The sequence below is a fragment of the Phocoena sinus genome, chromosome 5 (genome assembly GCF_008692025.1).
Source record: "Phocoena sinus isolate mPhoSin1 chromosome 5, mPhoSin1.pri, whole genome shotgun sequence".
Taxonomy (NCBI): Eukaryota; Metazoa; Chordata; class Mammalia; order Artiodactyla; family Phocoenidae; genus Phocoena; species Phocoena sinus.
The window spans coordinates 67,337,892-67,350,208 of record NC_045767.1 but is presented as its reverse complement, the minus strand read 5'-3'; the positions used below and the strand labels follow the sequence as shown (position 1 = coordinate 67,350,208).

Sequence of the window (12,317 nt, the reverse complement as noted above, 5' to 3'; positions counted from 1 at the left end):
AGACTTTCAAAATACAGTTAATCAAATTTAAAAAGCAGACAAACAGAAAAGACATGGAAACAAAGGCAAAATATCTGACTTCTCAACAGCAACAGTGAAAGCCAAAAGACAGTGGAATAAGATATTAAAATGTGCCTTTACCATGAAAGATCCTCACCTAAAGGAATTTCTATAGGATGTATTCTACATCAGACAGAAAGAGCAGAGAAATAAGAAAAGATGGTTAACAAAGATTTTAGATAAATTTGAACAAATAGCAATGTTTATTTTATAGAAGGAAAAGAGAGCAGAATAGACACAAAATACTAGCAAACAAATCACATGTGAGTTTGGAGGGGGTGACCAGAGTTAAAACATTCTAAGTTCTTTGTATTTTTCAGAAGGAAAGTAAACTTTTCAATTACCTTTAGACTTTAGTACAGACATAAAGTATATAACTCCCAAGCAAGTGTGTGTTGTTTCTGTGTATGAGGGAGAGGGGATAATGGAATGAGAAAAAAAAGGTTTTTTTAGAAGGCAAAAAAGGAATTAAAAAAAATAAAAACGCACAGGGAAGCACATGATACAATGGCAGAAATATGTCCAAACATATCGATTATTACAGTAAATGTAAACAGACTAAAATTTCAGTTAAAAGACAAAGATTATCAAATTAGAACAAAAACAGGTTAAAGCCAAAGGACAGGAAAAATTACACCATTTGCCATTTCATTGGCAAATACCAATGAAATCTGAAGATGTCACTAAAAAAAAAAAAAAAAAGAGTTGTTACATAACAATAAAAGGTCTAATTCATCAGTGTTATGTAACAATTCTACATGTGTATGCATCTAACAACATAGCTTCAAAACACATAATGCAAAATTTTAGGTAAAACTAAAAGAAAGTACAACTTTACTTGATTCAGTGTGCAACAGGGAACAGTATTTGAAAAGCTTCCAAATGTCACTAAATTCTACCATTCTGAAAGAAAAAAAGTTTTTTAATTTCAAACAAACTAATAATAAGGATTTTTATACCCAATAAAACTATGACTTAAATTCCTACTTTAAGAAGAAAGGTTCAAAATAAATGAGCAAAATAGCTAACTGATATGATAGTTAAAAAATGAATAACAGAGTAAATACAAAGGAAGCAGAAAGGAGAATATATTTAAGGTAAGAGTGGAAATTAATGAAATAAGAGACAAACATATGATATAGATTCAAAGTAAAAAGATTACTTGGAAAAATAATAAAATAGACAAAGTTTTGGCAAAATTAATCAAGAAAATAAGACAAACACCACTAGGAATGGAAAAAAGGGTGTAACTACATATGCTGCTAAAAGTATACAGAGAGTACCATAAACTTCATGCCAATAAATTAAAAGTTTAGTTGAAGTGGATAAATTGCTAGAAAAAAACAGAACTTACCAAAACTGAGTCAAAAAGAAATAGAAAAATCAAAAGAAATTAAGTTAGCAGTTTAATGACTCCTCACCAAGAAAACACTAGTCCAGATGATTTTACATGTAAGTTCTGTCAAACATTCAAGGAACAAATAATCTTACCCAAATGATCCCAGTATACAGAAGAAAACTTTTAAAAGATTTATACATACCTGCTTCATCAAATGATGGTACTTTTTCCATTTTGTGAGTTTGTGACCCCCGTCCTTTCTGAACATTTGTGGAATACGACTTTACTTGATTCAGTGGGCAACAGGGAACAATATTTGAAAAGCTCCCAAATGTCACTAAATTCTGCCATTCTGAAAGAAAAAAATTTTAATTTCAAACAAATTTCAAATAAGGATTTTTACACCCAATAAAACATACCTATGATAAGAGAATAATTTTACAGAATAACAGTAAAACTTTCATCCTGTTAAATATCCAAATGCACAATGCTAAGCCACCCTTTCCATGGAGGTGTTTCATTGAGCCCTAGGTATACAGGGTCTATATTTTGTAAAGGAAAAGAAAATATTTTTCCCCTAATTTGCAAATTTATTTATATGGTAACTTTTAAAATTATATAAAATCAAAATATTTGTATTATTCAGCTGTTCTGAAAGGTCTCTGGCATTTAAAAGATATTCTTTATTTTGTATGCTGGTTGCATGATAAAAAAAATGGCATAATGTACTTTTCAGAATAAGAACTCTGAGAAGGGGAAGGTCAGGAGGGTGTCCTACTCAAAACTACCCTGCATCTTCCTTCTGCTAGACGGAGACTGAGTCATCTTTCATTTCACAGTCAATATGTGAATTATATTAATCAGTCATTCATACTGTCACTGATGTTTTTAAATCAGATAATTAGATCAACATTTGGTGAGATTTCTCCCTATATGGGAATTCTAATTGAGGGAAGAATAGAAGACTAATTACAAAGCACTTTAGCTGTTGCATCTGGGTTGACTGTGAGCTTTAGAGGGCTGAAATACAGAAGGAAAATATATTCCACATTTGCATCAAAGTGGTAGAAAAGTAAATCTATCTGTCTCTACTCTCATGTGACCCTCTTGCTGTTATTTTTTTACGCTGAGTACTTAAAACTCGAAAATCTTGTTTAGGTATAATTTATATATTTTCTAAAGTTTTAGGTGAAATAATGAAATTATATCATTAGAAACAGTCAAGTTTCTCCAAGAGTGGAGGGTTAAGCACTTAAGAGTTGAAACTTTTCTGGGGCTTCCCTGGTGGCGCAGTGGTTGGGAATCCGCCTGCCGATGCAGGGGACACAGGTTCGTGCCCCGGTCTGGGAAGATCCCACATGCCGCGGAGTCGCTGGGCCCGTGAGCCATGGCTGCTGAGCCTGCGCGTCCGGAGCCTGTGCCCGCAACGGGAGAGGCCACAACAGTGAGAGGCCTGCGTACCACAAAAAATAAATAAAAATATGTAACCTACCAGCAAAATTAGTGAAGAAAGGGTTAAAGCAAATTCTCCTAAGAAACCCACCCTCCAGGAAAGCATCTTCTTCACCACAGCCACTGGTGTTCCGACTTGTCAGCCCTATTCAAAATATCTTTTGTGATTATTACCTAAGAAAAACACTATGACACCAACATTTTTTTTACCCACTGATGAAACACTTCTATAGAGACTGTGCTAAGGTGTTTAAAGAGGGATTACTACAGTCTAAAAATCCTTCCTCAGAAGAGGACAATGTTTTCGTGACTTGATCCTAGATCTTTTTCAAGGTTCTCCTTAATTTTTAAAACGTTATTACAGAAAATTTCAATTATATGCAAAGGTAGAAAAAAACAGTACAATAAACGTACACATACTCATTACTTCAACAACTATCAACTCATGGCCAACCTTGTTTCACCTCTGCCTGCACCTGCATCTCCCCACCTACATATTAATTTGATGTAAATCTCAGACATAAAATAATTTCATTCATAAATATTTCAGTATGCATTCTAAGAGATAAGAACTTTTTAAAACATAGCCATACCACCATTGCAAGTAAAAAAATAATCCTTAGTATCATCAAATATCCTCAATTTCCAGTTACAAGTCATAATTTTTGTGTATGTGAACAGATCTTAATTTGGTCCACATACTACAATTGACTGAGATGTCTTTTACGTCTCTCTTCTACAGGATATGTGTTTTAGACCAATTTTTATATTGAAGAAACCAGCTGTTTGTACTAAATTTTTGTCCTGTTTTCCAGTCTGAATTTTACTGATTTAATTCCCATGGTGTTGTTTAACCTGTACTTCTATGCGTTCTATAAATCGATGGATATAAAGGCTTTATCCAAATTCAGGTTCCTTTTTATTAGGACAACACTACTTGATAAGTGGTGATGTGTTCTTTAACCAGGAGCCACATAATATTTGGTTATCTCTATTTGTGATAGTGTCTGCTGTTGTTCAATGCCTAGAATCATTTATTCCTCAGGTGGTTACAAAATGGTGATATTATAGTTTTATCACTTCATTTTTTAGTCAGAATACTTCTACAAAGAGAAAATTCCCTTCATGTATTTGGTTATCCAGCAGTATAGTTCATATAAGAAAGTCACGCTGTATGCTTAATTTTTTCCCTTTATTTACCAGTTCTCAAAATAATGAGTTCACTACCTACCATCCTGCAATAGTGACACAATAATTTGCATGTGTATGTATCACTATGATTCCATAGATTTAAACATTATTTGATGTATATCCATCCATTTTAGTCATTATCCTGATTTATGTCCAAACTGTCCATCCCGTTTTGGGCCAGTAGGGGTCTCTTCAAATTGACTCCTGTGTCCTTTTCGTTTTTGGCCTCTCCCCACGGCTTGTGGGATCTTAGTTCCCTGACCAGGGATCGAACCCTTAACTTCAACAGTGAAAGCGCAGAGTCCTAACCACTGGACCACCAGGGAATTCCCAACTCCTGTGTCCTTTGACACTATCTTAGTAATCTTGATAGCTTCCTTGCTCACCGTTTCAAAAAGTAATTACTTTTTAACTTTAGTAGAATTTTAGGTATCAGCTTTAATTTTTTTTTTTTTTTTTTGCAGCACGTGGGCCTCTCACTGCTGTGGCCTCTCCCGCCGCGGAGCACAGGCTCCGGGCGCAGGCTCAGCGGCCAAGACCCACGGGCCCAGCCACTCCGCGGCACGCGAGATCCTCCCAGGCGGGGGCACGAACCCGTGTCCCCCGCATCAGCAGGCAGACTCCCAACCACTGTGCCACCAGGGAAGCCTCTAGGTATCAGCTTTAAAAGTACACATTTGCCATGAATACAAGATTGAAAATTACACAGAAATTGCATAATGTTTCTACCTTTAACATTTTATATTCTAAAAAATACACAAGACCACATTTGATTCAATAAAACAGAATACCTAACACATAGCAGTAGAAACTCAACCATTTGTTGAATAAATTACTGAATTTGTTAATTAATTCTAGAAGGCAGAAAGACAGTAAAAAAAAGTAACCACCATTCATACCCTTTCTTCAAGGTGACTTCTAAAATAAGCTATGTTATGGTTAGATTAGTCTTTAGTTTGGTGCTCACTACTCTATGGGCCTGGACAAGGAACTTCTCATTGCTGCATATACAAGGCTGTTCATCGAGACTGCAGAGCTACTGGTATCTTATCAGTCTAGTCGAAACAATCACTTTTCTCTGCTTTTATTTTACTGTTACTGCCTCTGCAACTCCTAATAACATTGTTACTGATCACCCTTTGTCCTCTCTCCAATCTTGTTTGTCACCTACCACTTACTCTGGCTTTTGGAGGAAATTTAGCCTTTTCATACTACAACAATACAAAATACAAACAATACAAAAACAATACAAATACAACAATACAAAAAACTCTTTTTTTCTCCCACGCAAACTGACAATTCTGTCTACTGTGTATGTTGCTTCTGCAATAATAATAACTAAAAACAAACAAAAAGATTTCTTAACGGTTTGAAATGTTTTGCTTCAGGCTAATTTCAGGACCAGAGACAAACCTGCACCTAAGTCTTCTTTTTTTTTGCGGTACGCGGGGCCTCTCCCGTTGCGGAGCACAGAGCTCCGGATGCGCAGGCTCAGCGGCCATGGCTCACGGGCCTAGCCACTCCGTGGCATGTGGGATCTTCCCGGGGCACGAACCCGTGTCCCCTGCATCGGCAGGTGGACACTCAAACCACTGCGCCATCAGGGGAGCCCCAGTCTCTTTTCTTCAGAGACCATTGCAGGACTTCCCTGGTGGTCCAGTGGTTAAGACTCCGTGCTCCGGATGCAGGGGGAGCAGATTCGACCCCTGGTCAGGGAACTAGATCCCGCATGCCACAACTAAAGATCCCGCAGGCAGCAATGAAGATCCTGCAGCACGCAACTAATACCCAGCACAGCCAATAAATAAATACTTTTTTTAAAAAGAGAGACCATTGCAGATTGATGGACCTAGAGATTATCATACCAAGTGAAAGTCAGACAGAGAAAGACAAATATCATATGATATCACTTATATGTGGAATCTAAAAAGTGATACAAATAACTTATTTACAAAACAGAAACAGACTCACAAATATAGAAAAACATACTTATGGTTACCAAAGGGGAAAAGAGGGGAGGGATAAATTAGGACCTCGAGATTAACATATATACACTACTAAACATAAAACAGATAAACAACAAGGACCTACTGTATAGCACAGGGAACTACATTCAATACCTTGTAATAACCTACCATGGAAAAGAATCTAAAAAAGAATATATGTATATTCTGAAAATATACATTCTGAAAAAGAATATACGTGTGTGTGTATAACTGAATCATGATGTTGCATTAAAAAAAGCAGGAGACAAAATAATACAGCTTGGTTTCAACTATTCAAAAATGCTACTGGTGAAATATCTGGATTATGCATAATTTTTACTCTATACCTTATACTTTTCTGTATGTTCCCCAAATGCCTAAAATTTTAAATTAAAAATACATCCATTGTTAAATTACTTCAAATATTATACTGCTAATAGTAACACACTGACTATCTTTAGTTTACTTTTATGCTTTCAGCTAACAAAAAATGCAGGAAAATCCCTCTTATGTCTAATCATCTGGCAAGCAAAAGTGTGACCTAGACCAGGTGGCTCAACCTTCAGGACTATTGCTGATGTGATTTTTCACCAGAACAGAGTAAGCAATAGGGAATCCTTTTTTTTTTTTTGGAGTATGTAAAGAATATACAACTTCCTGCACTGCATCTTGGCACACCAACTCTGCTGCCTTAATTCTTGTAAATATTTGCTTAGGAAAAGGGGGAAAAAATATCAAATACATTAAGGATTTGCCAAGTGCCACTGTACTAAATGCTTTACCTGTATTACCACACTATAATTGATATCCCAAAACATACCTCAAAGCCATCTACATCTCTCCATCTCCACTGCTAAGTACCATGGCCCAACCACAATCCTGTTTGCGTAGGTAACTCTAATTAATAGCCCCCAGTGATCTCCTTATTTACACTCTTCCCTTTCCAATCCATTCTCTACACAGTAGTCAGAATGATATTTTTTAAACACTTGCTTTTTTTTTAAACCTACAACCCAAAAGGCTATGATGCCTCCCCAATCTCATTTCACACACCCCTCCCCTTCCAACCACACTCCAGCCACAGCACGTTTCCTCCGGCGCCTGAATACAAGTCTAGTCTCTAGGGTTTCTATTTGCTCTGCCTGGATTGCTCTTTGCCCCAGATGTTCGCTTGGCTTGCTCATTTTCATTTTTCATGCCTTGGCTCAGTTTCCACCTCCTCAGGAAAGCTGGAGTCCCAGGCCAGCACAGCTAATGAAATGGCCCCTGCTGGCTACCTTCTAGCCCATCACTCTGCTTATTTCCTTTATAGCATTTAGATATGTTTTCTCATTCCTCATTTCCAAAAAAGGTGGAAACTGTGTCTGTCTTGTTCAGTACTGCACCACCAGCAACTACAATGCCTGGTACCTCTTTCCTGAATGATCCTCACTCACAAAAACCCTATGAAGCACATACCGTGGTTAACCTCATTTTACAGGTAACCCTATTATTAACCTGAACTACACAGAATCATGCTGTCAGCCTGCCAAAATGGTCTTTTTTATAACTGTCAATGTTCCTATTAGTTATTTAAGGGGTTAAATTCCCACTCTACTTTTCGTACGGTAATACTAGCAGATTGCAGACAGAAATTTAAAAATACAAAGGTCAATTTCTATATTTTTATTTAAAAACTATACTTTTATTAATCTCGGACTTAAGCAAAAGCACATATCTGATTTGGCATGTAGTCCTTAAAGGAGCATCTTCCCATCTCAAATCATTGTCAAATGAGGCAAGACATAAATACATGAACAAATAAAATAAGTGCTTATGCAAAGCCAAAAGAACTTTTTTTTAAAAAGGGCATATTTACTAGAGAAACTAAGTAATATTTTTATTATTTAAAAGTATATGTTTGTGTAGATCATTTGAAAAACACTAAAGTTAATTTAAAAAATTTTCTAGAGAAAGTCACTGGTAATATCATAGTATATATTCTTACTACATTTTTTCTAGTTTCAAGAGCATTTTCCCACGTCACTAAATATTCTTCTAAATTATGATTTTTTTAAAAAAATGTTTGCATCTATCACCAGCCCTTAATAACTGTACCAGGGCTTCCCTGGTGGCACAGTGGTTAAGCATCCACCTGCCAATGCAGGGGACACGGGTTCGAGCCCTGAACTGGGAAGATCCCACATGCCGCGGAGCAACTAACCCCGTGCGCCACAACTACTGAGCCTGCGCTCTACAGCCTGTGAGCCGCAACTACTGAGCCTGTGTGTCTAGAGCCCGTGCTCCACAAGAGAAGCCACTGCAATGAGAAGCCAGCACACCACAACGAAGAGTAGCCCCCACTCACTGCAACAAGAGAAAGCCTGCACACAGCAACGAAGACCCAACCGGCCAAAAATAAATTTATAAAAATAAAATAAAAAATAGTTGTACCATAACGTTTCCTATTCTTCATAACTATAAATGTTACCTATTTACCACTATTAATAATAAACTTGTGCACAGATTTTAATATGTATCTGATTATTTCTTGAAAGCAAATCCCTTTAAATAGAATTGTTGGGTGAGACGGCATATACCTTTAAATTTCTTTCTTTTTTTTTTTTTTTTTTTGTGGTACGCGGGCCTCTCACTGTTGTGGTCTCTCCCGTTGTGGAGCACAGGCTCCGGACACGCAGGCTCAGCGGCCATGGCTCACGGGCCCAGCCGCTCCGCAGCATGTGGGATCTTCCCAGACAGGGGCACGAACCCGTGTCCCCTGCATCGGCAGGCGGACTCTCAACCACTGCGCCACCAGGGAAGCCCCCATAAAGTTCTTTTTTTTTTTTTAAGTAAGGTTTTATTTATTTATTATTTATCTTTTGGCTGCACTGGGTCTTCATTGCTGCACGCGGGCTTTCTCTAGTTGCGGCGAGTGGGAGCTACTCTTCGTTGCGGTGTGTGGCTTATTGCGGAGGCTTCTCTTGCTGCAGAGCATGGGCTCTAGGCACGCGGAATTCAGTAGTTGTGGCTCGCTGGCTCTAGAGCGCAGGCTCAGTAGTTGTGGCACACAGGCTTAGTTGCTCCGTGGCATGTGGGATCTTCCCGGACCAGGGCTCTAACCCGTGTCCGCTGCATTGGCAGGCGGATTCTTAACCACTGAACTACCAGGGAAGTCCTAAAGTTATTTTTAATATAAAGAATAACTGACCTCCAAAACACTGTTCAACTACCTATACGTCCCAATCAGTAGTAAGAGAGTTCCTGCTTTCCTGCATCCTCAATATGAAGAATCACTATGAAAAACTTAGCTAATATGAGACAATGAGTAGTAAATCCTTTAGACTTATATTTCTATGCTTATTAGTAAGTATGGAACATGTTTGCATTTTTATTGGCTACTCGAATGGCTTTATGAAACCATTCATTTCCTTTGCCCGTTTTTCTACTGGAATGTACGCTGGTTTGTAAAAATTCTTTATAAATGAGGGATACTAACTTTATAAGTGCACTGTGCAATACAGTACTCACTGTTTACTGAGCACTTGAAATGCGGAGTCTGAACTAAGATGTGCTGTAAGTGTAAACTGGACTCCAGAGACGCTAAGAAAAGATAATGTAAAATATCTCAATAATTTTTATATTGATTACGTGTTGAAATATTTTGAATATACTGGATAAAATATATTAATTTCATCTGTTTTTACTTTTTAAAATATGGCTATCAGACAAATCAAAACATACATGGTTCACATTATATTTCTTTCGGACAGAGCTGCTCTAGAATATTGTCTTGCTTTTTGCCTTTAAATGTTTTCAGTGTTAGTTTGACCCACAGACATTTCTCATTTTTAAGTATACAAATGAAGCAGTTGTTTCCTTCAAGATTTCCTCCTCAACTTATTCTTTATAAGTTTTTCCCAGCCACACAGTAGTTTCAGAAGCATAAACTAAACTTTATTTGACAAAGAAAAATATTTATTTTTAGAATTTTTTCTCAAAAGTTCTGCAAATATTTTCTTCTTACATGCATCCAACTTAGTACTCTTTTAGTTAGTACTCTTAGTACTCTAAAGAGTACTTAGTACTCTTTTTCTAATTAGTACTCTTTTTCTAAATAAATTTTTTAAGCTTTATCATAATTATGGTTGCCCTTTTCAAAACTGTTTCAGTATTTTTGAAACTAAATTTGTACAAACAAGGTTATTTTTTACATCTACTGTTTTTAAGCATGAAAACACATTTTAATGTTTTGGTAATAAACACTGCAAACAACTTTGCAGTCATTCCGACTGGTGAGATAGGTGATTATTATCTGTAGTTCACAGAGGGATGAGACAAAGAGCACATAATTTTCGACTTGACAGCAACAGACAATAATGGATTACAAATTACACTATTTCAACTTCTTTTTACCCACCCTTAAGGGCAGTTTAGACTAAATTCAACAGCCACTCCACGTAATTTAAGTGTAAAATGCCAAAACTGCTTGGTCAATAAAAGTAACTAGGCCAGAAAGTTTAACTGGGGATTTTGGAGTACAGTACAACCAGATGAATAATTTTGTTCACAAGAGAATCAGGTACATTTCCATTATAGGAAAAATCCACAGTTACACGTTTTTATCACTACCAAAAAGCACCCAAAACAGTGCTGTTAAAATTAACCCTTCCGAAATTTTAAAAGCCAGTTTTTATATTTATTGCAAATAAAAGGACCATATTCTAAAATAATTGCACAGAATAGGCATTATTTTAGCCTATGTTACTTATAAACTTGAATGACTACGACTTCCAATTTCTACTGCAAGGTCACAAACATGCTACAAGTTTTTTCAAACATAAATTTTGGGTAAATGTTTCTGTAAATACTCTTTTCATCCCCAAGACTCTGGAGGATTAGATTAGGGGTGGATTTGGTTCTGTCTCTTCCCTCATTGCTCCTAACAGTTCCCAAGTGTCAAGCAACCTATGGCATGCCAATGACGGCAAAAACGGAGGTAAGCCTAATTAAAACTTGCAAGTTCAAGGTTATTTTGTAAACTGTCTATTTAAATTTGAGTCAGAAACGACATCTGAAAAAGAGGGATAAAACCTCCCGACAACCACTTTTTTCTGGGTTACAGCTCCAGTAGACACTTTTTCACCAAAAAGATTGTTCAACCGAACTGGGCTCATTCAACAATTGTAGGATGGTCATACCCCCATCTTAAAGGATGTCTCGTAAATGTTGCGTAGCAACCCCCAAATTCCTCCGTAGAAAATTTAATAACACAGGTTGGGAGTACGAGAAAAGGAACACGGTAAGAAAATCTATTCGGTCAAAGTGCTCAAAAAGGGTAAGGCTGTGAGCTCAAAAGACCCTGGAACTTTGTGGAGTCAGCAATTTCGCACTGGCTGCGGGGGGGAGGCGGGCGGTCACCGCCGGGCACTGCCATGCTCACGTAATGTTTTATCTGAAACGAAGTGGTCCGTTTCATGGATGCGACCCGGCCCGAGAATTGCCCCCAAATGCCCGCGGGGACCGTGGGCGAGACCAGGATCAGGGAGGCCTGTAGGGGCCGCCGCCGGCTGGGCAGGCTGAACTGCAAAGGCGGAGGTCCGACAAGAAGGTTCTGGGGTTGGGAAAGGGCAAGGCGGCATACTCCCGAGGCGAGGCGCCCGGCGCCGAGCCCGGCCTTGTCTTCCAGTCCGGCTTCCGCGGAGTCAGAGGCCGGCGCAGGACACTCACCCTGGAGGTCGCTGGAGCTGCAGGCTGCCGCCCTGCAGCGCAGACGGAGCCGGCACAGGGAAGACCAGCTACATCTGTGGGCCGCGGCGGCGGCGGCCAAGCCCGGTAACATCCTGGCGGGGCAAAAGCCCCCACTCGAACACCGCTTGCTACCTCCGCTCCGCCGCCGAAACCAACTGACTCCATAGACCGGACACTACCGTACACCAACGCCTGCGCCGCCGCAGGCGGCCTTAGCGAACTCGGAAATGGTAACATTATTTAATGACCTGGCCGCGGAGGCAGCGGAAATGACGTACACGCAGAGCGCGAATCGCGAGATCTTGCCCCGGAAGAGCTTGGTAGGGCGTGGCTGCGGAGAAAGTTTGGCGTATTCGCTTTGTGTTAACGCGCTACTGCGTTTGCACCTTGCTTGGATATCTACAAGTTAGTTGTTTGCTACTTAACCGCCAGGAAAGCCTTGGCAGAAGTGACAGCAGTTGAGGGCTCTGCCTTTTTCTTTTTTCTGGGCTCAGATCCTGGGCTATGGTGTTGGAAATGGGAGGTAAGGTGGGAAGGAAGGACAGTGGCCTTCTGAGCCT

The 12,317-nt window shown here is 38.8% G+C and overlaps 1 protein-coding gene across 1 annotated transcript in view; it reads right to left on the bottom strand.

Annotated features, from left to right (window-relative positions):
* The window catches only part of SLC30A9 (solute carrier family 30 member 9), a 72,083-nt gene extending 60,097 nt beyond the window's left edge, over positions 1-11,986 (bottom strand). Inside the window, exons 1-2 of the mRNA XM_032632582.1 lie at positions 11,737-11,986; positions 1,602-1,751 (exon numbers count right to left, since the gene is read on the bottom strand). Coding sequence (XP_032488473.1) covers positions 1,602-1,751; positions 11,737-11,848 — 262 coding nt within the window. The 5' untranslated portion in view covers positions 11,849-11,986. The remainder of the gene's footprint in view (positions 1-1,601; positions 1,752-11,736) is intronic.
* Positions 11,987-12,317: the final 331 nt, after the last annotated feature.